The 26837-nt window shown below is 43.9% G+C and overlaps 1 protein-coding gene across 3 annotated transcripts in view; it reads right to left on the bottom strand.

Moving 5' to 3' along the window:
• IPMK (inositol polyphosphate multikinase) overlaps positions 1 to 22294 on the bottom strand; it is a 78815-nt gene extending 56521 nt beyond the window's left edge. Inside the window, exons 1-2 of one of the 3 annotated variants that reach the window (XM_073353675.1) lie at positions 21900 to 22294; positions 9809 to 9894 (exon numbers count right to left, since the gene is read on the bottom strand). In XM_073353675.1, coding sequence (XP_073209776.1) covers positions 9809 to 9894; positions 21900 to 22125 — 312 coding nt within the window. In that variant the 5' untranslated portion in view covers positions 22126 to 22294. Of the gene's footprint in view, positions 1 to 9808; positions 9895 to 21778; positions 21858 to 21899 lie in introns of those variants that run through there. The other 2 variants (XM_073353677.1, XM_073353678.1) reach the window with 2 other exon arrangements.
• Between the last annotated feature and the right edge of the window lie 4543 nt (positions 22295 to 26837).

Raw genomic sequence — 26837 nt, 5'->3', positions numbered from 1 at the left:
GCCTTGTTAGTTGTTACAGTTCTATTAGAAATCTTCCAACCCAGATACCTCCTTCAAATAGTGGGCTGACTTTTTGCAATTGATGGGGAGGGTGAACCATCAAATTCTTTTGAGCTGCCTCAAGTCACTGGAATCCTAATTATAATTGGAAGAAGCAAAGCAAAAAATCCTCTAGGACTGAAGCAAGCTGCTGCTTTACTATGGTGGAGGGGAAGGGGAAAGAGAGAGAGAGGGAAGATAACTTAGGACTGCAAGCAGGAGTGGCAGAAGCTCCCTAAAAGTGTGGGGGGCCCCCCACCAGCACCTGAACCATGCTTCAACGCCACCCCTTCCCCAGGCTCTGCCCCCATGCCACCCCTTCCCCCAAAGCCCCACCCCCACTCGCTCCTCTCCACTCCCTCCTTCCCACATCACTTGTCCTTACGGCCGGTAAAAAGTGATGGGGCCATGGCCGCCCTGGTCCAGTGCCCATGACCCCTATCCAATGTTGCCCATACACTCGAAGTCACAGTGGCTCCATAGAACAAATGGGAGCACAAGGAATTCAGGATCAGGCTTCAAGTGAAAAATGTATCTGTTGCACCTGTACTAATATACATACATTAAATGAGTGATATTTAATTTCAAATACACTAAAAAAAAGAATGGCATATTAGGGTTGCCTAGGCAACAGTCAATTCTGCTTTCTTGCACAGCCAGCCTGTATGGTGAATGAAACAAGTGCCCTTTGGGCAGAGGTGAAAGTAAGCCGATACGCCCCGGTACAGCATACCGGTAAGAGCCAGTGCGCCATACTGGGACCGGCTTTCCCAGACGGCAATTTAAAGCCCTGGGGTAGTGGCAGTGGGGCTCCAGCAGGGATTTAAGGGGCACCAGAGCTCCAGCCGCTGCTACCACCCCGGGCCTTTAAATCCCTGCCTGAGCCCTGCTGCCCGAGCCCTGGGGTAGTGGCGGCGGCGCTCTGGGGGGAATTTAAAGGGCCAGGGTGGTAGCGGTGGCTGGAGCCCCAGGGCCCTTTAAATCCCCAACAAAGCTCGAGCCTTTAAAGGGCTCGGGATTTAAAGGGCTCGGGATTCTGGCAGCCGCTACCACAGCGGAGCCCCAGGCCCTTTAAAGCTCTGCCAGAGCCCAGAACCCCAGGGTAGCGGTAGCAGCTGGGAGCCCCCAGGGCTCCTCAGTGATTTAAAGGGCCCAGGGCTCCGCTGCGGTAGTGGCAGCTGCAGCCCTGGGCCCTTTAAATCACCCCCCAGCCCTGGTGCTCCCAGCCGCCTCTGCAGCTGGTAGCTCGGGGGTGATTTAAAGGGCCCTGGGCTCCCAGCCACCACTACCTCAGCTAGAGCCCCGGGCCCTTTAAATCAAGATTTTAAGGGCCCGGGGATTTAAGGCCCTGCCTCTTCCGGTTAAGGCCACGCCCCCTGCTCAGGACTCCGGCATACTGGTAAATCCTCTAACTTTTTTTCCCCAAAGTCAGGGGTGAAAGTAACACCAAGTTATGTCTTTAAGACTACGGTATAAGGTATATGCACAGAGGTACACAATTAAGGTTGCACGGTAAACCATAAATCTTTTTTCCTAGTGAACAAGTGCTTGACTCGGCAGCCTAACTAATGTTTTTAAATGGGATTTCATGTATGCACTGTCTTAGTTTATGAGTTTTAATTTTAAAGTAAAGAAAAATGTAAAAGCCAACTTCTGGTATGAGAAACAAATAGCTTCCTCACAGCCACATCATCAATCAACAGGGTTTGAACCCTAAACCTACAGTAATGACTGCTACTAATTGAGCTACAAGATTACATTAGCTGGCAGCAGGAGAAAGCAGTTTCCCCAGAAACAAAAGAAAAAAAAGATCACAAGTGGGAAAAACAGAAGAGCTGCCATATTAGAGTTACAATCACACCCCCCCAAAAACACTAATCTCCCTCTTGTCTTGCAATTTCTCTGTAGTTTCCCACGGGCTCCAACTACACGTTTCCATTAGGCTGCAATGCGCAAGTGAGTTATCACAATCTGTTGCAGTTTAAGAAATTCTCAAAAACGGAAAAACCCACGAAGGACATGTTTTCTCTTCTCCCTGCTCATGGATTTGGAAGTCTGCTGAAATGAATTGCAACCAATGAACAGCAAGAGAATCCTCAGTCTTTTAACTAGGTAGAGCCATTAGAAATGAAGTGGTGGTACTACTTTCTGGATAGTTCTACACCCCTATTCAGTAAGATATGGGCCACTTCTTTATGCAGCCTCCAGAGTATGTGCCTGAAAATGAGGACAAGAGCCTGAGGGAAAATAATTTATTTGAAAGAGGAAGGGGTTCTCTGCAGTTTTCACAGCAGATCCTAGCCACATATTCATAGCACATGACAAAGTTAACACTACTATTTTAAAATTGGTACACACATTCTTTAAAGCTATCAATTTAAGCAATGTCTAGTAAGCCATTAACTAAAATTACTGATCGTTAATCTGTTAGTAAATTGCATTTTATAGGGGACAGTTTCAGTATTTGTCTTGCAGTCTCCTGTTACAGTTTATTTTTTCCCCTCCCTACTAACAGAGATAATCACTATTTGTCATTTCCCATCAGTGTAGATTGCCACATGTTCTTGTAGAGCAGGGGAAGGCAAACTACAATCCAAGGGCCAGATCTGGCCTGTCAGGGCTTTCAATCTGGCCTGTGGGATTGCCAGCCCCATGGGGCAGCGGGGCTAAGGCAAGCTCCCTGCCTCCCCTGGGGGAGGAGGTGGGCCAGGGGAGAAGAGGGCTCCATGCACTACCCTCACCTGCAGGCACCACCCCCTGCAGTTCCCATTAGCTGGGAACGGGGAACTGCATCCAATGGGAGCTCTGGGGGTCGCACCCACGGGCAAGGGCAGCGCACAGTGGAGCCGCCTGATCCACCCCACTCCCAGAAGCCACTGCCGGACATGCTGGCCACTTCTGGGAGCGGCGCAGGGCCAGGGCAGGTATGGAGCCTGCCTTAATGCTGCTGCCTCCCCCCCACAGCTACTCAAGGTAAGTGGTGCCGGGCAAGAGCCCAAACCCCTCCTGCACCCCACACGCCTGCCCTGAGCCCGCTGAGCCCCCTAAACCCCTGCCTTGAGCCCCCTGCCCTGAGCCCACTCCCACACTCTGCACCACGTCCTGCATCCCAACCCCCTGCCCTGAGCCCCATGCTGCACCCTGCACCACTCCTGCACCCCAACTCCTTACCCATAGCCCCTTCCTGCATATCGCACCCCCTTCCACACCTCACCCTCCCTCCTGCACCCCAACCCCCTGCCCCAGCCCTACATTCATGGTCCTGCATACCATTTCCCCACCCAGATGTGGCCCTCGGGCCAAAAAGTTTGCTCACCCCTGTGGTAGAGTAAAGCAAAATATGATTTACCCAATGAAATAATCTCATAAAAAACAAATAAGCAAGCCAGCCAAGTTTTACTTTGTTAACTAGAGGATTGTTGGATTGAAAAGGTCTCGCTCCCTGGCCAAATTTAGGTCTCCCAGGAAAACAATCAAAGAAAAAACTCAACCTAGTTATCCATATTTAGGCAGAAGTTGGAGAGTTGACTAAACAGGTTTTACATTTTCACTGATTCCTGAAAATTATCTTGGCTTTTTGGATTTATCATCTGCTTCTGAAGAGATTCAGCTGTGATTTCACCTTCTGGGTCATTATTGCTATTAAATTTGTTGTTTGGTGCAGGCTCCACTTTAATTGATTCAATATTGTCCCACTGAGCAAGTCTGCCTTGCTGTTTACTGTAAGACTCCTATTTTGTGATTACCTGTATCAGTGGCACTTGGCTCTCTGCTCAATGGAGATTAGCCATTAAGGGAGCTTCTGCTGTCCGACTGAAAGAGACAACAGTTGCCATATTATCTGTCATTTTCAGACAACTGCCAACAGAAATTAAGTCCTTCAATTTCAGGAGAGCCAGATGATTTCATTTGGAGGAATAGGGAGCACAAACACACCTGGTGGTATGTTAATGGACAAATTAAGATAAAGGTGGCATTCAAGTCATTGTATCTGAAAATCCCTCCCCTACTTCCTCCCACTCCATTGTCTGTTCTTGCTATATTCTTGCTCTCTCCTATAGTGACTCTGCCCACACAAACAAAAGAATTTATTCTATCTAGAACACTATCCATGCTCTATTTTTAGCTTGAGTAGTTGGAGACTAGTAACACATGCTTTTCCTTTTCAATTAGTGTTTCTTCCAAGGTTTCTCCCAAATAGCTTGCTCCCCCAAATCTTGGTCAATACCAGGATTTGTTAAGCAGATGAATCCTCTTCCTGGAGTTCTTAATTAAAACTGATTTCTGGCCACCACCCTAGTAGCAATGGAATTCCCTGAAAGAGCAACTCCATCCATGGTGGCATTACAAAGAAGTGATCTCCTTAGTTTAGTCCTCAAGCTTCTTTCACATGGGTTTATGAAAATAGACAGACAAACAAATCCTGCATGATGGAAGTTAATACTTTAAAGTTTTTCCTCAGATATCTGAAAGTTTCCATTCCCTGGATTTTCAAGGAAGAATTGAGGGTTTGGGTGGTGATGGCATCTCTCTATCAGGGTCTAGGAACTTGCCCAGCCGAGTTTATCCTTTATTTTATCATTCTTCAAAGACACCTGTATTCAGCCTCCTATTCTTGCTGGGGAATTACCACTTAGCCTGGATTATGTCCTTTGTAGCCATCCTGAAACTTCAGGGAAATATTTACATTTAGGTTTAGATGGCTCCTGCTGAGCCTCTTGTAACCGAAGAGTTGTGATTTTGTTTAACACAGTCTCATAACATCAATTATCAAGTTACATTAATAAGTAAATATTGTTTTCACTTGTTGTTTACTGCAGTCAATTTGGTATCAACACACACAATCCCAAAACAGAAAATATTCTGGTGACCTCACTCGTTTAGAAAAGTCTTTAACTTTCAAGTCCAAAACATAGAAAGAGTTAAGGACACAAAAATCTCAGCAACAAGTATTCAATAATATTTCTTACTAATCTACAGATTTGACTATGGACTTCTTAAAAACACACACACACACACCCCAGTTTCTGGATTATGCCATTTGAAAACACATAGACCAAACATTTCACTCCAAAAAACCTTTTTTTTTTTTTTTATAAAACCCATATTATCTTTGGTGATCACTACAAAGCATGTATAAGAAAATAATCGGTGTGGTATGAACATGGTTATTCTCAAGTCATTTGGCAAACTGGTTGTATTCATCTTATTCTGCTAGAAAAGACTGATTATGCCACATAAATACAATCATATAACATTAATGCCTGCTTTGTAGGCATGCACACTACAAATTATGTCTTGTACTAACAATTAAAGACTCTACATAAATCCCTGTACACCTGCAAAGTGAATCTAAAATCTAAGCAGTTCAAACATTTAATATCTTATTTTTATTTATAATGTATATAGAAGAAAATGAATATTTATTAAGATGCAAATTAAAAATTTTCCTACAAACCCTAAAAATATTTTATAGTACTACAGGAAACTGGCCAACAGACTGAAAATATGGTACTAAGTGTGACGTTACACCCCATATTCTTCATAGAAATATTGTTATATGAATATGGCATAACTAAGATACATGACCCATCTTGCATAAAATGTAAGGCATCATTGGTTATGATTTGCTGAATGTGATTATCTAATTTGTATACATGTATCATTTCTGTATCTGAAGTTCAAAATATTGATTATGTAACAATTACAACTGTGCATGTACTTGGGGGAATGCCCCCCAGACAGTAGGCAATCAGCCTGAATGGGCCATTTAAGAAGGACAATAGAACTTTGAAGATACTAGTCTCCCACCTTCCTGAGAAGCTTCCTGGGATGTTGCTTTGACACTGCAGCATCATGTGAGGAGTCAGCTGGTACGAAGTACCACCTTGGACACTGCTGGTATTTTTCCACTGGAAACAAAGGATTCCCGTCTTACGTAAATCCTATTTAAGGCTAGGAAGTGAGTCAATCAAGCTTCTTATTCTCCATTGCTTCCCCACCCAAGAAGGAAGACTGCTGAAAGAAACTGAACAAACAAAGGAACTAAGCTGGGGAAAAGCAAGGGCCAAGTCTAGACTGAGACAGGGGTCTAGCCTGTGAAGAGAAATAAACTCTAAGCTGCCTAAAACATTTAGGGTGAGAAATTACTATTTGTAATGTGAATGAGGAGTACTTGTGGCACCTTAGAGACTAACAAATTTATCTGGGCATAAGCTTTTGTGTTTCTTTAGTGAATTAAGCTTAGGTTGCGTATTTTGTTTTATTTGCTCAGTAATCTGCTTTGTTCCGTTTGCTATCCCTCAGAATCACTTAAAATTTACCTTTTGTAGTTAATAAAAAACTTATTTTTTGTTTATTTCAAAACCCAGTTTGTGCAATTCGTATCTTGGGGGCAGAAAGCTGTGCATATCTCCCTCCACATTCAGGAAGGGGGCAATTTTTACGAGCTTATGCTGTACAGATCTCTCTGTGCAGCGCAAGACAATATAAATTTGGGTTTACGCTCCAGAGTGCGTACGCACAGGAAAGCTGGGCATTCCCCTAGCTCAGTCCTCCCACAGAGAGCTAATTGCAGACTCTATGTGATTCTGCAGCTGGGTGTGTCGCTACCTCTGTGTGTGCTGGACAGGGGCTGGAGATCCTGACACAGCAGCACACAGTTGGGGGGACCCATGGTGGGACAGGTGGGCTCATGGGACCCCAACACAGCAGGTGGCGCCCTGGAAAGGGGGGAGCGGGGGGGGGTCCAACCTCTCACACTAGGAATAAATGGTTTATTTCAACATGGAAAAGGTTAATAGCAAGGTGTCCACTACAGGGTTTCTTGAACCTTCTCCTGAAAATTATGGTATTGGCCACTTTGAAAACAGGATACTGGACTAGATGGACTACCAGTTTGATCCCATATGAAGATTTCCATGTTCTCTTGTCCAATTTGCTCCAACCTATGCATGTTAGGATTGGAGCAACTCGCTGAGGTAGAGAGAACAAGGTTAAGAGGAAGTCCTCCAGGGAAAACCCTAGAAACAGCAAAACCTTGGCAAGGAGACTTAAACATCAGCCTATGTTTGTTACAATTATCTCAGGTACCAATAAAGCAAATCCAAGAAGGCAATAAATTTAGACTGTATATAAATTTCATCATGGTCCATTCAGAACAGACTGGGAATTTCACCCAGTTAGAAGGGAAGTTTTGCTTGTTTCTTTTAAATTAATGGATCTGGTTTGTTAATAGAGTGGAGAATGCAATTATTCTCTCAACAATGAACCAAAACTGGAGGGATGGGCCATATATACTACATTTCTAAACATAGGATTTTGAGACATTATATAGAAAACTGGGGTGGAATAAGAAGCTGAAGTACACATAGTGGTTTTGCAATGAGAGAAAATAGGTGTGTGGTGGTGGTCGGTTTTTCTTTTTTTGTTTGTTTTTCAAGTGTTATACGTGGAATTGTTGCCCATGGAACAGGTGCATGATCCCAAAGCCCTACCTGGCCCGTGCATTTGGTTTGGCTTAACACTGAAATCCTTGCTGATCTTAAACACAAAAAAAGAGGCTTACAAGAAGTGGAAGATTGGACAAATGACCAGGGATGAGTATAAAAATATTGCTCGGGCATGTAGGAGTGAAATCAGGAAGGCTAAATCACACCTGGAGTTGCAGCTAGTGAGAGATGTTAAGAGTAACAAGAAGGGTTTCTTCAGGTATGTTGGCAACAAGAAGAAAGCCAAGGAAAGTGTGGGCCCCTTACTGAATGAGGGAGGCAATCTAGTGACAGAGGATGTGGAAAAAGCTAATGTACTCAATGCTTTTTTTGCCTCTGTCTTCACCAACAAGGTCAGCTCCCAGACTATGCACTGGGCAGCACAGCATGGGGAGGAGGTGGCCAGCCCTCTGTGAAGAAAGAAGTGGTTCGGGACTATTTAGAAAAGCTGGACGTGCACAAGTCCATGGGGCCGGATGCGTTGCATCTGAGAGTGCTAAAGGAATTGGCGGATGTGATTGCAGAGCCATTGGCCATTATCTTTGAAAACTCATGGCGATCCGGGGAAGTCCCGGAAGACTGGAAAAAGGCTAACGTAGTGCCAATCTTTAAAAAAGGGAAGGAGGATGATCCTGGGAACTACAGGCCAGTCAGCCTCACCTCAGTCCCCGAAAAAATCATGGAGCAGCTCCTCAAGGACCCAATTCTGAAGCACTTAGACAAGAGGAAAGTGATCAGGAACAGTCAACATGGATTCACCAAGGGAAAGTCATGCCTGACTAATCTAATTGCCTTCTATGATGAGATAACTGGTTCTGTGGATGAAGGGAAAGCATGTTGTTCCTTGACCTTAGCAAAGCTTTTGACACGGTCTCCCACAGTATTCTTGTCAGCAAGTTAAAGTATGGGCTAGATGGATGCACTACAAGGTAAGTAGAAAGTTGGCTAGATTGTCGGGCTCAACCGCTAGTGATCAATGGCTCCATGTCTAGTTGGCAGCTGGTATCTAGCGGAGTGCCCCAAGGGTCAGTCGTGGGGCCGGTTTTGTTCAATATCTTCATTAATGATCTGGAGGATGGTGTGGATTGCACCCTCAGCAAGTCTGCGGAGGACACTAAACTGGGAGGAGTGGTAGATACGCTGGAGGGTAGGGATAGGATACAGAGGGACCTAAACAAATTGGAGGATTGGGCCAAAAGAAATCTGATGAGGTTCAACAAGGACAAGTGCAGAGTCCTGCACTTAGGACGGAAGAATCCAATGCACCGCTACAGACTAGGGACCGAATGGCTAGGCAGCAGTTCTGCAGAGAAGGACCTATTGGTGACAGTGGATGAGAAGCTGGATATGAGTCAACAGGGTGCCCTTGTTGCCAAGAAGGCCAATGGCATTTTGGGATGTATAAGTAGGGGCATTGCCAGCAGATCAAGGGACGTGATTGTTCCCCTCTATTCGACATTGGTGAGGCCTCATCTGGAGTACTGTGTCCAGTTTTGGGCCCCATACTACAAGAAGGATGTGGAAAAATTGGAGAAAGTCCAGTGAAGGGCAACAAAAATGATTACGGGTCTGGAACACATGACTTATGAGGAGAGCCTGAGGGAACTGGGATTGTTTAGTCTACAGAAGAGAAGAATGAGGGGGGATTTGATAGCTGCTTTCAACTACCTGAAAGGTGGATCCAAAGAGGATGGATCTAGACTATTCTCAGTGATAGCAGACGACAGGACAAGGAGTAATGGTCTCAAGTTGCAGTGGGGGAGATTTAGGTTGGGTATTAGGAAAAACTTTTTCACTAGGAGGGTGGTGAAACACTGGAATGCGTTACCTAGGGAGGTGGTGGAATCCCCTTCCTTAGAAGTTTTTAAGGTCAGGCTTGACAAAGCCCTGGCTGGGATGATTTAGTTGGGGATTGGTCCTGCTCTGGGCAGGGGGTTGGACTAGATGACCTCCAGAGGTCCCTTCCAACTCTGATATTCCAGGATACTATTATTCTATGACTCAGACAGCAGAAACTCTACTAACAGCAAGATCCAGGCAACACACAAATGTCCTGACAACTCTGCTAATGCAACAAACATTCAAACCTGCAACACCGGGAAAGCAGGATTTGAATCCTAGTCTCTATATTATATATGGATGGTGCATTACTTACCACTTAAACCTTGACACTGCACTGTAACTTTTTCAGTCAGTGATGGGTAGGGAACATTAAGTGAATCAGACACAACATTCTCCCTTCACTAAGACAGGCCACTTCCTTACTGAACAACTCTTACCTTGTTGTAGAACTCTTGTTCTCTGGGACCTCGAGGCGGTGGCTGCAATTGTTTCAAGACTGTGCCATCTGGATGCTGCAGTATGCCTAGAAAAACAAACAGTTCGTTTATAGTTTAATTCTAAAGAATGCAACCATCCGGTCTTTTAAAGCTAGCAAATATGAAACAAGAGGTAGCCCAACTGCTCAGTGTAAGCTATTCCTACTGTTCTTTACAAATAAGAGAGGAACCTAGCAAACACAGCCCCAATCACCGAACTCTTAGCAGGGATTAGGGAAAAGGAGAGCAGAAGAGAAGAGTTCTTGTAGAAAGTGTGTTAAGTTATAATTATTTTTATATGAAAATAATTGAAATCTTAACTCTACACAAGTAGGGATGGAAGACCTTTCTGCCGCTTTCCTTCCACCACTCCCACAAGTGATTTTATAGTATAGTACTGTGCTGGAAAGAAAAAGAGGCAGAAAGGTCTGGTCAGAAGAAGGTGGTCCAGTGAGAAGAACCTTGAGAAAAAGGGTCTGGAAGACTAGGGCAAAGTTGAGGTTGTACTCCCTTGACTTCACTAGTGCTGATGTGCTGAGAGTAGTAATGCCTTATTTTTTTTCATTTCCCGTCTTATGAAGTTTTGTTAGGTATATTGTGTGCGTAGCAACTTTAACTGATACACTATGTAGTGTTCAGGCATTAATCATAAAAAATGATTCTTTTAGAAAGTGATTTTTTTTTTTTTAAAAACAGCATGCCAGGAGTACTGGTCCTTTTGTGGACAAAATATTTCTGAAACAAAATAGTTTTATTGTTCCTGTGACTTTTACAGGAACCTACTGATCCCATAGCTGTTCTGCACAGGAAAATCTGAAGACAATGTTTATTATGCATGTGGAATGCGACCAGATTGGGCCCTTTATGGCAGTACAAGAAGTATTTTCTCACTGTAATGAGAGTTTTAAGAACATGTTTGTTCCACTATCTATAAAGTTTTCACTAAAGGCATTCTAGCTTGTACAGTATATTTTACCATACCCTGATACTTGTAAGCATATCAGCTAAACCGTTTAAAAAAAAAAATTACAAACGAAAGCAGAAATTATATTTAATTATGGGACATTTTGATAACCATATAGGACTGTTATATATTTGCTAATCAAAAGAGTTTTCAAATTTGTAAAGGGATTTTTGTTTTATGACAAAACATCAACATTTTGTACTAATTATTGTTATCCAACTGGCAGCGACGCTAAAAGATATGAATCCTGCAATCAGCATAATGTTGAAAACAGACAGACAATCTGATGAGTTATAAACAAACCCCTTTGCAAGTTCTATTTTAATCCTCTCACCTTTACTAATCAAAAAGAAATCTAACTTCATTTTTTCCATTCTCTGAATAGGTCTTTAACAAGTTAACACTTCTCAAATTTCTGACCCCTATGATTTCTGAGCTAAATCCCAAACACTTACTTTGTCACTAACACAAGAAAACAAGAGCACACTTTAGATTTGTTTAAGCAATACATACTGATGCATCATGCCGGAATGAATCATTCATAAATATAATTGTTTATCCCAGCTCCATCTAAAACTTTATGGAAAAATTTAAGGCTTTTGAGAGGAAAATATTTGATTTATAATTTCTACCTACTTAGGGGTTTTTTTGGTTCTCTTTTGCCAAGGAACATTACAGGACTGTGACTTGACAAGTTAGTTAAAATACTGGTAAAAAAAAAACCTACATCAGCAGTGTAAGAATCTCTCTTGAATTTGGTGTTCCAAACAAATTCCACAGCCCGCTAAAGGACAACAGTACTCCACCCACAGGACAAGAAGTCGAGGACCTGGTGAATCATTACCATTTTATACTGGCCTCAGCCATTGGCACACTACCCCAGAAAACAGCTCCTTCCATCCCATTGCCCCACACAGATCTCCTTGGTTTTCTGACACCCTCTGTTGAATGGAGAGAGATGAGCAGAAACTTAAATGCAGAGGACAGAAAACAAAGACTGATTCAGACAGAGCAAAACAAAAATTCCTCAAAGCCTATCCTGAGGCTGTATTACAGGCCAAGAGAACCTTTCTATCAGCCTCCATTGAGGTTGCCAAATCCCACCCCAAGAAGCTATCCCAAGTGGTAAATCATTTAATTCTGTGGGCTGGTCTATACTAACATTCTAAGGCCTGGTCTACACTGGGGGGTGTATCGATCTAAGATACGCAATTTCAGCTATGAGAATAGCGTAGCTGAAGTCGACGTATCTTAGATCGACTTAGAATCACTTACTTCGCGTCCTCGCGGCATGGGATTGATGGCGGCCGCTCCCCCGTCGACTCCACTTCTGCCTCTCACCGTGGTGGAGTTCCGGAGTGGACGGCAGAGCGATCGGGGATCGATTTATTGTGTCTACACTAGACGCGACACTAGATGCGATAAATCAATCCCCGATAGATCTATCACTACCAGCCGATCCGGCGGGTAACGTAAACATGGCCCAAGTTGATCTAAGTTACGCCAGTAACTGAAGTCGACGTAACTTAGGTTGACTTACAGCAGTGTCTACACCCCACTATGCTGACGGGAGATGCTCTCCCATCGACATAGCTTCCACCTCTCAGGAAGGTGGAGTACAGAAGTCGATGGGAGAGCACTCTGCCACTGACTTAGCAGGTCTTCACCAGACCTGCTAAATCGACACTGCTGCATTGATCGCAACTGTGCCAATTTAGCTGGTAGTGTAGCCATGGCCTGAGTGTCTACAACTGCATCAAAGCACTATCATCCTACTTTACTGAAAAGATCATGCACATTCAGGATGCCTTCTCAAACAACATGGTTGGGCGATGCAGGCATAGTGGATCCAAACAGGCAACTTGCATTCCCTGAGTTCAACGTATTCACTCATCAAGTAGTTCCAGACACCTTAAAGGAGACCCAACCCAAGATATAAATCCAACCCAGGTCCTTCTTAGCTTGTGAAAGAAAGAAATGAATAACAAGCGCTACTCCTGACCAAAACAGCCAGTGCCCCATTCAAAAAAGGAAAACTTCCCTTTTTCTTTCAAACAGTAAAGAAACCCACCCTAGATACTTCAATCTTAGCCAACAATCACCCACTGTCAAACCTGTCATTCCTGAGAAATCTAGCCAAAGGCCAACTACAAGCTCATCTAACTGAAGCCAACATTTTGGGCCCAGAATACCAAAAAGGCTGTTTAAAGCTCCAGGAAAGAGACTGGCCAACAACTTTGCACCTCTTCTTCCTTCATATGGCTTAAAAACATTAATATTAAAGTTTAGGTTGGCAATTCAATTGACTGCCTTAGGTGACGTGGAGTAGATGGCAGAGATAGCACCAGGATATGATCATTTGGAACACTAGTTCAAGTGTCCCATAGGCTGACGTCCGATTCCACACTCACAAATAGGATCATGGCTCAGCCTCCATGTATAGAGGAAGTAGACACATCTGCCACATGATATACATATGCAGTTCAAAGTGGACCATATTTTCCACGGGAGTGAAAAGCCACTGGGTTCCCCAGTTGGATCCTAGATGAGATGTTTGTTCGGAATGTTCGTGTCCTCCCACCTTGCTCGTCATTAATCTTGGACAGCAAAATGCTGAGTCTTCAAGCTCTTGCACTCCAAGCCAAAAAGGTTTTCTGGGATTGAATTGGAAATCTCAGTATGTTATTTAAGACTTCATGTATTGGAAGACCCTTGTTCCCTCAAACATGATGAGACTCCAGAAGGATTCTCATGTTGCGACTAATTTGGGCTGGGTTGGTGTGTACCAGTACAGGAAGCCATGGTTATGGAATTGATTACGCTGTGTCCATAGAGATCCACATGGTGATGTTGAGACAAGTGATGTGTGATTGCCATCAATCTGGACAGACGAGCAGTATTCTGTGGTAGAGCAGACAAGGGCTAGTGAAGAGGCCCAAAAAGCTTTTTGCATCCACTTCTCCAATCATTCCTGACAGTTTCTAGAGGAGATTTACATGCATCCTTTACTTTGTCATGTGCGTTTTTCAGGTACTGGTGGTATGTGATAATTCAGTCAAATGGCACTCCAAGATCATTCAGGGTGGTATCATGTCTTATCTGCTGGCCACAGAAGTCTACATGCAATTTCATCCTAGCCTCTCAACTGTTTAGATGAAACGCTGACATTACAGTCTTAATGGGGTTTGGTTTTAGCTGCCAATATAAGAAATATTCTTCCATGCTTTTAAGGTTCTTGGTTAGGACTTGTTCTACAGTAGGTAAATCCTGTGCCTGTGTAGTCAGAGCAAAGACAGATTTCCATGATGTTGTTTGGGGAAGGTCGGTGGTATACATATTAAACGAGATCGGTGCTAGCACTGAACCCTGTGATAGGCAATTGTTGAGAGTGCATACTCTGTTGACCTAGTCATCAAAGGAAAGTGCAAAGCCTGCGATTGGTCAAAACTTCTTGGAAAAATTTTATCATGCGATAATTTTGCTGGCTTTCAGAAGACTGTTCACCCGTATGGTGGCACAGGCAGCAGATCAGTCTAAGAAAGCTGCCCCAATCTTTGAGTTTTCGCTGGACTCTCACCTCAGTGTGTGTTTGTTAAGACTCATGATTGGTCAGTTCAGCTGTGGCCTGGTCAGAAACCTACTTGTTCATTAGATAACATTGCTTCTACAAGCAGCATTCACTCCTTTGGCACAATTAAACTCTTGAACAACAAGAGTAAATCTCATCACCGCAAGAGACAACCTTCTCAAGGGGTGGACCAAGACTGTGGCATGAATTCCCCCAGGAACTAAGAAGTACCACAAACCTTACCACTTTCCATTCTAAGGTCAAGGTGCATTTCTTTGACCTCGCTTCTCTAACATGAGCATAGCAAGAAGTATATTTAACAAAACAGCTAGCAAAACATAACATCCACTCACTTCTCCCTTTGAGGAGAGGATGAGAGAAAGAACACCACACTCAGATATAATCGTGAACACCCTGGTATAAAAACCTATATGGATTAGAATAGCATATAACAACAAGAACAAAACTACTCTCCTTTTTATAGGGTGACTGATATTATGTTATTTTTCAAAGCTATTCAATTCCTGGTAAGAGTTAAGCCAGACAAAAATAATTCTATATTCATTTAGTGAAGAGTATGTTCAGGTTTCAGCAAGTTATGAACACACAAATGGAGAATCGGGGTTATGCCTGAAAAAGTTTCCATGCTATTTAACTCTACTATAACAAGAGCCAACAAATGCCCATAACAACAAAAATGAATAGGCAATGTAAGTTTTAAAAGGCTTAGTCATTTTTTCCTGCATATGCGTTATTTTGCTAAAATCAGCCTTCTGGCTTAGCTGATAGCAATGTTGCAAAGTAACAGTGTAAGAAATTAACTGAATCTCTCAGCTCAGTCATCTTACATTTACTTAAATTAATTGTTTTGGCACATAGTCAAAATATATGGTTGGGCAGAAGACGGAAAAAGAAGGGAGAGACTCAGAGTGACTGCAGCTCACCAAGAGCTAGTACTGCCTGCATTAAACTGTCCTCATCACAAGGACAGGGCAGGACAATATTGTGCCTTTAAGGAGATTTCTACCCCTCCACTACTAAATTTTTGTTAATAGAGAACAGAAACTGAAGAGTGTCATTCTGATCAAAAAGAAAAATTCCACTTTGTGATGACAAGCTTCTTTCTATGATTTATTCATTCCTAACTTTTCAGATAAATTCTTCTATACAAAACAGAAGAAAGCATAGAGTGACAGTTATCAGAAGTACTAATATGCTGTTGGTTTAAAAAAAAAAAAGTACCTAGAATAAGTTCTGACTCTGAAGTTTAGCCCTTCAAAGTTTATGAAACATGGTAAACCAGGGGTGGGCAAATTACGGCGCGCGGGCTGGATCCGGCCTGTGAGGGCTTTAGATCTGGCCTGCGGGATTGCCCCCATGGTGCCGCAGGCCCCGTGCCGTTCTCAGAAGCAGCCAGCACCACGTCCCTGGAGCCTCGGGGGAAGGGGCAGCTCCGTACATTGTCCTTGCCTCCAGGCACCGCCCCCCGCAGCTCCCATTGGCCAGGAACGGGGAACCGTGGCCAATGGGAGCTTCAGGGAGGTACCTGGAGGTGTGGCAAGGGCAGCGCACAGAGCCCTGTGCCGGTCCCCCCATCAGGGGCCGCGCAGGGACATGGTTCTGGCCACTTCTCAGAGTGGAGCAGCATGGGGCCAGGACAGGCAGGCATGGAGCCTGCCCTGGCCCTAGTGCATGCTACTGCCACCCCGGAGCCACTTTAGGTAAGCGGCACTGGGCCAGAGCCCAAACCCCTCCTGCACCCCGCCCCCCCCAACTCCGTCATAAGCCCTCTGCCTGCACCTCGCACCCCTCCTGCATCCCAACTCCCTGCCCTGAGCCCCCATCGCACCCCAACCCCCTGCCCTGAGCCCCCTCCTGCACTCCACACCCCTCCTGCACCCCAACCCCCTTCCATGAGCCCCTCATACATCCTGCCCCCTCCTCTGCCCCAATCCCTTGCCCCGAGCCTGTTCCTGCACACCACACCCCCTCCCGCACCCCAACCCCTTGCCACGCATACAATTTCCCCACCCAGATGTAGCCCTCAGCCCAAAAAGTTTGCCCACCCCTGTGGTAAACAAACAAAAAAAGCTGGGTGGCCCCTGACATCTCAGTGGATGGTAGAATTCTTATTGCTACTAAAAATGGTGACTTTCTGGGAATAATTACATTTGTTTGGGTTTCTTTGGTAAGTCTTGGAAATGGTTGCTTCTTCTATGGCTTTTTTTTTTTTTAAAATAAGCCTGGTTTTATATTTTTCTGTAATTTCTATTTACACACGCAACTATATAGGGAATGGAGTTACTTATGTGGCCTATGCAACGTAGCAGGTGCTATAAATGAGGTAAAGAAGTCTTGGCAGTCGCTTAACAACAGTTTAAAATGTGTGCTAAGAGCTGAATATAGTTTTCTAGAGTCCTTAATTTTTGTCCTTTATTTAGATATTGGCATATGAATTATGTGCCCCTCTCTCTAAAGGCACAGCTACAAGGACATTCAGTCAAAAATTAGTTCACAGTCTATAAGTTGGCTGCATCATTAGTAACAGGCTTTTTTTAAGCGGTATAAATTTAAGACTGAAATCAAGCTGTTTGCTAAGACTGGGTTTTGAACACATTCCACAATTATGAACTGCCAGACACAAAGTGAATACGGGCCTCATAACTCACTAGGATCAACATAACACATCTTTGAAGAACAGCCCTTTTCTACATATATTTGTGTGTAGACATGGTGGAAAGCACACCCTCAGGTGAACATGGTACTCTACTGACAAATGTTTGAATTACTAACAATCTCAATGTTAAAGGCCACATACAGAACTTCAGTTAACCTAGAGCTTACATTCTGCCACTGCATCATCAAGATTAGACAACATACAAAGCCAAGCAAATACTTCTCAAAATAAAACCCACGTAATACTGAATTAACAAAATGAAATGTGATGAATATTGAACTTTGAGGACAAACTGTTATACAAGTGTTTGGCTGGTTTGTTTTGGGGTTTTGTTTGTTTGTTCTTTTAAACAGCTACCTACCTCTGATATGTGACACTGGATTATGAAAAGTTTATTACTTGAAGAGTTTAGTACAATCATTCTTAAAAATACAGAACACTTCAAGAGTTAAAATCTACTAACAAATGGCAAGGGGAGGTCTAGTTAGTTTCCAGACCTAGCACTTTTCACAAGGACAAGATTCTTTCTCCTTCCCACCCACCTAAAACAAAACCACCACCACCACTTGAGAATCATATTAATGTAGTTTGGGAGTATGTGGGTGGGACGTTCTGTACCTTGGGGGAACACCCAGCACCCCCATGTTCATCCTTATAATATGATTGGGGGGGGTATCTAATGCAAAGTTTGTCATGTCTTCAAAAGGCTCACGATGTACTAAGCACTGTTATGGTAATGTTACAGGTTGTAATTTTATGTGTACAGTTACGAGGCTTGAAAATGTGTCCTCAAAGCTTAAAGCAAGCCCAGGCAAAAACTCGCCAGAAGCAGAAGGGCAGTTCACACCTCATCAGGACATGTATGGGACAAACCCAGCTCAATGTCACAGGAACAAAGGACACTGGCCTAGGCAACAACAAAGGATCTGTTAGACTCTCGAGTGAGTCACCCCCCTTCCTTTGGTCCGTTTGGGACTGTGATGAGGTAACGCTCACCTGACTCTAAAGGGGGGAGCGGGGGGGCAAAGACAAGAGGGAAGAAAGAACATGATAAAAGGGAGAGACTTTCGCTCTTCCACTCTCTTCCACCTACATCTACAGACACCACACCAAGCAACTGAAGCACTGATCAAAGGGGAGAGCCTGGCTGAAGAGCAACCAGCCAGCGGTGAGAAGCATCTAAGTTTGTAAGGGCACTGAAAGTGTTAAGAGCAGCTTAGAGTGCTTTTTGCTTTTATTTCATTTGATCCAATCTGACTTGTTATGCTTTGACTTATAATCACTTAAAATTTATCTTTGTCGTTAATAAATATGTTTATTCTACCTGAAGCAGTGTGTTTGGTTTGAAGCGTGTCCCAGACTCCGCTTGGGATAACAAGCCTGGTACATATCAATTTCTTTGTTAAACTGGCGAACCCATATAAGCTTTCAGTGTCCAGCAGACATAACTGGACATTGCAAGACAGAGGTTCCTAGGGTTGTGTTTGGGACCTGAAATATTGGGTAGTGTCATTCGGTTGCACAATCCAAGGAGCAGCTTACATTCCTGTGTGTGAATTGCCCAGGAATGGGGGTACTCACAGCAGAGCACGGTAAGGTCGGCTCCCAGAGTCAAGGATTAGCATGACCTAGCAGATCACCGGTCCAGATAACACCGGAGGGGAACATCACAGTGGGTTTGGTTTAATTTAGTTTCATGCGCAATAAAGATCTACATCTCAATGCATTTATAAACAATTAGTAAAGAAGGTTGGCAGTCAAAAAGCTGACTTCCACCAATAGAAAACACAATGGAACTTTCTCACTGTGTGTGCACCTTTACGCATGCTCGGATGACCAAAACAAGAAAGTTACTTTATTCGGTTATTGCACAAATATTCTCACATTACATCCAATACGTACCCTTGATGGCATTATAAATAAACCAATTTTTCACATAAATAGTCTGAACATTTATTTTAGAAGACACCCCCTTTTATTTCTTCAGTAGAAAAACAAAGACATGATCCTTTGAAAGAAAAGGAGTAGTTGTGGCACCTTAGAGACTAACAAATTTATTAGAGCATAAGCTTCTGTGAGCTACAGCTCACTTCATCGGTTGCATCGGTTTCTTTTTACAGATACAGACTAACACGGCTGCTCCTCTGAAACATGATCCTTTGAAAGAATCTCAAAATACTTTACAAAGATGGACCAGGAACATAGCCCACTATCACTTCTGAAAATAGGGTGACAGATTCTTTTCCCACTTTGAAACTTGTCATCAGATTAGTCCCATCAATCTGTCATGAATAAGGGAGACCAACAGATGTCTACAAACATTCTTCAAACTACAATCTCCCTGGACTCCAACAAAGAGCTTGAGGACTACATTTTCATCCTGACTGATAGATCACTAATATGTTCCCTCTGATATCAACTAATCACTCATCCCCTTACACTCAAACAGAAATGCCAAATATTTTTATTGCCCGATGCTACTGAAAACAATCATCATACGTGCTGGATCGTGGAACATACCTTTTCTTACCATACAAAACATTTTTAGCAGGGACAATTTCACATAGACTCACAAGGTCAATGTAATGCTCACTGCATTCATGGAAAAGAAAGACTTATGCTGAGAGGCAGCAAAATTAATATACAAATTAAATTTTATATTTACAGTCATAATGCCATTATAGTTGTTCATAACTTTGTGCTCACTACCAGATATGACTTGTCAACCACTCCCATCTATCATACAGCAAGTGTTCAAAAAAAAAAAAAAAAAAAAGACCACGCCCCCAATTTTCCCTTTAAACACACACATACACACACGTCAGAAAACAGTTAGAAAATATTCTCTGTGTTCTTTACAAGGATGAACATTATTAATACTTGGCACTAATAAAAGCTAGGCTTCTCAATACTTTTGTGGACTTGGGCCTAAGTCTCTTTTTGGGGAAGCATTTCCTCTGAAAGAGGAAGGACAGATATTCAGAGGACAAGAAGAAGTTATGAGTATTTTAAACTGGAGTAGAACCATACCACATAATGTTGCAGTTTCTTATGTAATGTTATTTAGAAAGACCGTGGTTAAGATATTAGACATGGACTATCTGTATTAGTGTATCTGATGTGTAAGGTTTGTGGTCCAGATGTACGTTTATCTATCAGACATAAATTTGTGGGCTGCTTCTATATGTAGATATGAGAGGAGGAAAAAAAATTTAATAGTTATCCAATTTCTCTCTAGTAGCTACTGTTTTTATATGCTTGCATACTTTGGGGGAGGGACCCTGCAGAAAACACACCAACAAACTTAACCTTGCTATGATGGACAAGGTATTTAACTGTATTACAGAGAGGCTCATTGCAGAGAAACAGATTTTATTTAAATGAAACCTACTTTTAAGTGGACAGACAAAACATCTTCAGTTGGACTAGTAATTTCTCTGAATAGATTGGTTTCAGAGTCACAGCCGTGTTAGTCTGTATTCTCAAAAAGAAAAAGAGTACAATCCGATGAAATGAGCTGTAGCTCATGAAAGCTTATGCTCAGATAAATTGGTTAGTCTCTAAGGTGCCACAAGTACTCCTTTTTCTGAATAGATTAATATCTAGTTTATGAGACAATTGACTGCATATATTTTTTTTGGTTCAACTAATATATTTTCCTAACCAGCAACCTAAAACTTCAATGCTGTAGTACTACACGTACTGTGGGAGGAAAGTATTCACCAAAAGTATCTCAGAAGCCAGAAGGACAATTAAAAAGAAGCTATCAGAATATTAGGGATCCATTAAGATGTACATCCATTCAAAAAAAAATGGGCATTTCCTCTCAGTTAACAGCTAAAAAAAAATTAATATCTGGAAGGCTCTGCAGTCACTTGTATTTCCATTTAGATAATCATGTATGACTTACATTTCCCACAGACCCTTTTGTACCTACTGAGCTGGGTCTATTAATATTACCTCAGAGACAAGTTGTATTGCCTAACCCAGAAATATTCCCAACATATCACCAAAAGGGTGATTTGTTTAAAGACGCTTGTTTAAAGTAGCGTGATGAATGTGATTAAAACCTTTGTTGTTGAGATTTGACTGTTCCCTCTTTTACTCAGAGTACGGGTACTCCTGCCCCCCCAAGATTTTTCCAAACGACAAAGACACTTTTTGCATGGTAACTAAACCTCTCTTTAGTCATTCACCATCATTATATTCAGCTACACCTCACTCTGATGTTTTCCTTATAACTCTTATTCAGTCATCCCAGTGAAACCTGTATTGGGAAAAAATCTCCAACACTCAAGCCCTTCATTCTAGAGAATCCCAATGCAATGGGGCTCCTGTAATTTTGTACAACCTCTAGTTAAGAACAATCTCTCCTGAGAAACTGACATGTGTTGGTCCCTTGGGTGGTAATGCAGGTTTTACCCCTTTCACACAACTTCTTCCTTAGTAGGAATCCCTATATAGGACTAGAAAATAGATCCATACCCCAAATAGGGTTCACACACCCCAACAGGCAAAAGGGGAGCACAGAGACACCACACAGGGGAGGCTCAGCTCATAGCAAAGCAAAGAACAGCAGATCCACTCCCGCACCCCCAAAGGAAATTAAAAGGAGGATTAAACGTAATGGGGCGCGGGAGGGATGGGCACGACCCAGTCGAAACACGGGACCCAAGTTCAAATCACACCGGGGCCGGCGTAGAAGAGAAGACAAGACCCCACCTTCCAAGTGAGAAGAAGGAAGCCAGCCAGAGCCCGGTGTGTTCCCCTCACCCCAGGCTCAGCCTCCCGACTAGGTAGGGGCGGGCTCCACGCCCTGCTCGCTGCCCTCGGCCGCACTCACCCCCTTTATCCTTGCCGTACATGTGCCCGGCCACTTGGTGGGAGAGCGGGACGCAGCCGTTCAGCAACCCCCGCCTGCCCCCGCCTACCGCGACTGAGGCGCTGGACGGTTCGCGCGCGGAGCCCCGCAGCGGCTCGGCCTCCTCCCCGTCCCCAGCGCGGCGCTGCCCGCTCTCCGGGCGCCCCGTAGGCTGAGGCGGCGCTCGGCGCGGGGGCTCGGTTGCCATGTCCCGGGGGGAGAGCGCGGGCTCCGGGTCTGCGCCCTGCGGGCTTCACCAGCTGCCGGCTGCCCAGGGAGGAGTGGGGCGGGCCCGCGACCCCATCGCCCCGCGCACCGCTCGGGAGCCGAGCTCCCTCCCTCCACGCTCGGAGAGCGACTGGCGGCGGCAGCACCGCGATACTTCCCCGCTCCGGCCGGGCTCCTCCTCCGCCAGCGCCCCCGCTCGGCGCTGGCCCGGCCCCCTGCGTGCAGGAACTGGCCGGGGCCGTGGCGGCGAGCGTTAAGCCAAAGTCCGGGGCAGGGCGTGGCGGCCGGAGCCCGCCGTCGCTTCGCGTTGCCTGTCCCGAGGCCGCAGGGGCCCCACGCCTTGAACCGTACGGACGAAACGCAGCCTGCTGCAGCCCTTCGCCAAGGGGGCCATTTTCTGCCGGCTCCCTTGCGGCTCGTAGGCTGGCCCTGGCTCTGCAGTGCAGTTGCTCGCTCCGAGGCAGGTGTTACCCAGCACCCACCTTCTGCAAAAGCTGTGCGAGCTTTTCGGTTTGCAGAGAAAACCTCCCGCGGCGCCAAGGCCAGGCCTGCAGGGGTAGCATCCTCCAAACACGCCTGAGCTGAGCTTTATGACCGCGGGGCCTGTGCTCCCCAAGCTGAACATAAGAATGGTACTATTGGGTCAGACCAAAGGTCCATCGAGCCCAGTCTCCTGTTTTCCGACAGTGGCTAGTGCCAGGTGCTCCAGAGGGAATGAACGGAACAGGTAGTCATCAAGTGATCCATCCTCTGTCCCACATTTCCAGCTTCCGGCAACAGAGGATAGACACCATTCCTGCCCATCCTGGCTAATAGCCATTGATGGACCTATCCTTTGTGAATTTATCTTTTTCTTTTTTGAACCGTGATATGGTCTTGGCCTTCACAACATCCTCTGGCAAGGAGTTCCACAGGTTGACTGTGTTGTGTGAAGAAATACGTCCTTTTATTTGTTTTAAACCTGCTGCATATTAATTTCATTTGGTGACCCCTAGTTCTTGTGTTATGAGAAGTAGCAAACAACACTTTCTTATCTACTTTCTCTACACCGGTCATAATTTTATAGACCTCAATCATATCTCCCCTTAGCTGTCTCTTTTCCAAGCTGAAAAGTCCCAGTCTTATTCATCTCTCCTCATATAGAAGCCGTTCCATACCCCTAATCATTTTTGTTGCCCTTTTCTAAACCTTTTCCAATTCCAATATATCTTTTTTGAGATGGGGCAACCACATCTGCCCACTATTCAAGATGTGGGTGTACCATGGATTTATATAGAGTCAACATGATATTTTCTGTCCTATTATCTATCCCTTTCTTAATTATTCCCAGCATTCTGTTAGCTTTTTTGAGTGCTGCTGTACATTGAGTGGATGTTTTAAGAGAACTATTCACAATGACTCCAAGATCTCTTTCTTGAGTGGTAACAGCTAATTTAGACCCCATCATTTTATATGTAAAATTGGGATTATTCTTTCCAATGTGCATTACTTTGCATTTATCAACATTAAATTTCATCTGCCATGTTGTTGCCCAGTCACCCAGTTTTGAGAGATCCTTTTGTCGCTGTTTGCAGTCTGCCTGGGTCTTAACTATCTTTAGTAATTTTGCATCATCTGCAAATTTTGCCACCTCACTGTTTGCCCCTTTTTCCAGATTATTTATGAATATGTTGAATAGGACTGGTCCCAGAACAGATCCCTGGGGGACACTACTATTTACGTCTCGCTATTCTGAAAACTGACCATTGATACCTACCCTTTGTTTCCTATCTTTTAACCAGTTAGCAATCCATGAGAGCACCTTTCCTCTTATCCCATGGTAGTTTACTTTGTGTAAGAGCCTGTGGTGAGAGACCTTGTTGAAGGCTTTCTGAATATCTAAGTACATTATATCCACTATCCCCTTGGTCCACACCCTGGTTGACCCCCTCAAGCACCCACAGCATGTTGGCAGGATTAGAGCTGTCACAAGAGCTTTCAGGCTTCCTCCAAACTAGGCAGTTTTAGGTGGATGAGGGAGAAGATACCACTGGTGCTACCACTGGCTTCCAGAGGAGCCCAATGGTAAACAAAGCTCTTGTGGACAGGGGATAGACCTGTTTCTAATACGAATTTAAGTAAACCTGCTCCTCTACAGATTGGATTGAGTGTTGTAAAACCAGACTCAGGCTGCCAGCTAAATTCAGTGGTAGTACACGGATGGGATTTTTCTTCTCTCTAAAATTCCTTATGGTAAACAAAGTCTGCTGTCTATTGTTTCTACATGTAGATTGACTATGGCCATGTCTTCAAGGGAAAGGCTGCTGCTACATCACTGTGGTACCTCAGTGTGTAGACCCTCACTTTCTTCTCGCCTCCCCCAAGAGAATTATCAGCTCTTCCTGTCATGCTGTAATGACTGTAGTTTCTTTTCCCCATTTCTCTTTCTTCGTAAGATTTATCACCTCCTGCATTTGCAACCACCAGATCTGCACTTTGGCACAGCAGCTTACCTGGTTGTAATTAGATAAGTAATCAAGTCAATTGTATTATGTCTCCCACATGACAGTTGGCACCTCCTGGAGAAACATATGTCACGTAACATCATGCTGGGGCATTGGTTCAGTAAGAGAGTAGAAAAGGAAGGAAACCCAGGGGAATCCGAACAGTGTAAGAGACAGGGAGTTATTGCAAGGCATAGAATACTTACTAGGGCATAGTGACAAGTACCTTATTCCAGTGAAAAGTAATAGTATATAGCAGCTCAATTTGAACCTTGATTAAGGTCTTTTTTTTTTTCTTTTCAGACCCCTAATTGCTTAGTATAGAGAGTATAGCAATAAAAGTTCAGCAGGACCAATCCTAGACTGAAAAGACTGCTCATCTCCCTTGAAAAGGTCCATCCCTTCCCACTGTACATCCAATCAATCTCCTGTGCTCAACTTCAAGATTTTGGGCAGCAGGATAGTTGTGAAAGTTAGCTGCTCTCTTCCTCCAAGCACAATAAAGCCATCTAGATTTCTTCCAGAATGATGCTGATAAGGAATTTTAAGACTAGGAACTACGGCTGTCAATCGCAGTTAACTCAAGCAATTAACTCAAAACTAATTAACTCAATTTAAAAAATTAATTGCACTGTTAAAAAATAGAATACCAATTTAAATGTATTATAAATATTTTTGGATATTCTCTATTTTCAAAATTATTTATTTCAATTACAATACAAAGTGTACAGTGCTCACTTTAGATTATTATTTTGATTACAAATATTTGCACTGTAAAAAACAAAATAAATAGTATTTTTCAATTCAGCTCATACAAGTACTGTAGTGCAATCTCTTTATCATCGAATTGCAACTTACAATGTAGATCTTTTGTTGTTGTTACATAACTGCACTCAAAAACAAAACAATGTAAAACTTTAGAGCCAATGTAAAACTTTAGGTCCAATCAGTCCTACTACTTGTTCAGCCAATCGCTAAGACAAACAGGTTTGTTTACATTTACAAGAGAAAATGCTGCCCACTTCTTATTTACAACGTCACCTGAAAGTGAGAACAGGTGTTCACAGGGCACTTTTATAGCCAGCATTGCAAGGTATTTACATGCCAAATAGGCTAACCCAGAGGTTCTCAAACGGTGGTCTGCAGATAGTTCCCTCTAAGGTACACATCTGGGTGGCTGCACACAAGAGAATGAAGGGACAACCACCTAATTAGTGGAGCCACGAAGGCATGGCTCCACTAATTAGGTGCCTGGACCCTGGAGAAGATGCACATGTAAGGTGAGGTGGTGGCCTTGGGGGGAATAGGGGGTAGGTGGGAGGGGGCAGTGGGGTGAGAAGAGAGGGAGGGGGAAATTTGGGATCTGCAGGGCTGCAGTGGCCAGAGAAAGAGGCGACTTTCCCCAGCTCTAGGGCTGCGGCCACCGGGGAGAGACCCCCCCTCCTTCCCAGCCTCAGTTCAGGGGCTGCTGCAGTGGGGGAAGAGAGGGAGAGACCCCACTCCTTCCCAGCCCCAGCCTGGGGGGCTGCTGTGGCTGGGAGAGAGGGCACATCCATCACATTAGAAAGGTAAGACATATTAAAATTTGAGTTGTGTGCTTCTATTTGTGGAGCAAAAAAACGTTAATTATTATTGTTTTTTATATTGCGCTTGTGACGGGTTGGATCACAGAAACCTCCTGGGAGCTGCCACCTGATGTGTCCAGACTACTTCTGTCCCTGCTTTCCTGCCCTGGCAGCTTAGGACTTCAGTGCCCTGCCTTGTTGGAGCCAGACCCACTAGCCTGCTACAGACCCAGACTCAGGCCTGAACCACGTCCCCTAACAGATGTAGGCTTAACAGAAAGCAGTTTACAGAAGTGTGCCTGCCTTTAATACTCAGATGCCCAACTCCCAATGGGGTCCAAACCCTAAATAAATCCATTTTACCATAAAGCTTATACAGGGTAAACTCATAAATTGTTCACCCTCTATAACACTGATAGAGAGAGATGTACAGCTGTTTCCCCCTGCCCCCAAGTGTTAATACATACTCTGGGTTAATTAATAAGTAAAAAGTGATTTTATAAAATACAGAAAGTAGGATTTAAGTGGTTCCAAGTAGTAACAGTCAGAACAAAGTGAATTACCAAGCAAAATAAAACAAAACACGCAAGTCTATGTCTAATCAAACTGAATACAGATAAAATCCTCACCAGTTCCAGTAAGCT

This window comes from Lepidochelys kempii, chromosome 7, assembly GCF_965140265.1.
Source record: "Lepidochelys kempii isolate rLepKem1 chromosome 7, rLepKem1.hap2, whole genome shotgun sequence".
Lineage (NCBI taxonomy): Eukaryota > Metazoa > Chordata > Testudines > Cheloniidae > Lepidochelys > Lepidochelys kempii.
This window is presented reverse-complemented; position numbering and strand designations above follow the sequence as displayed.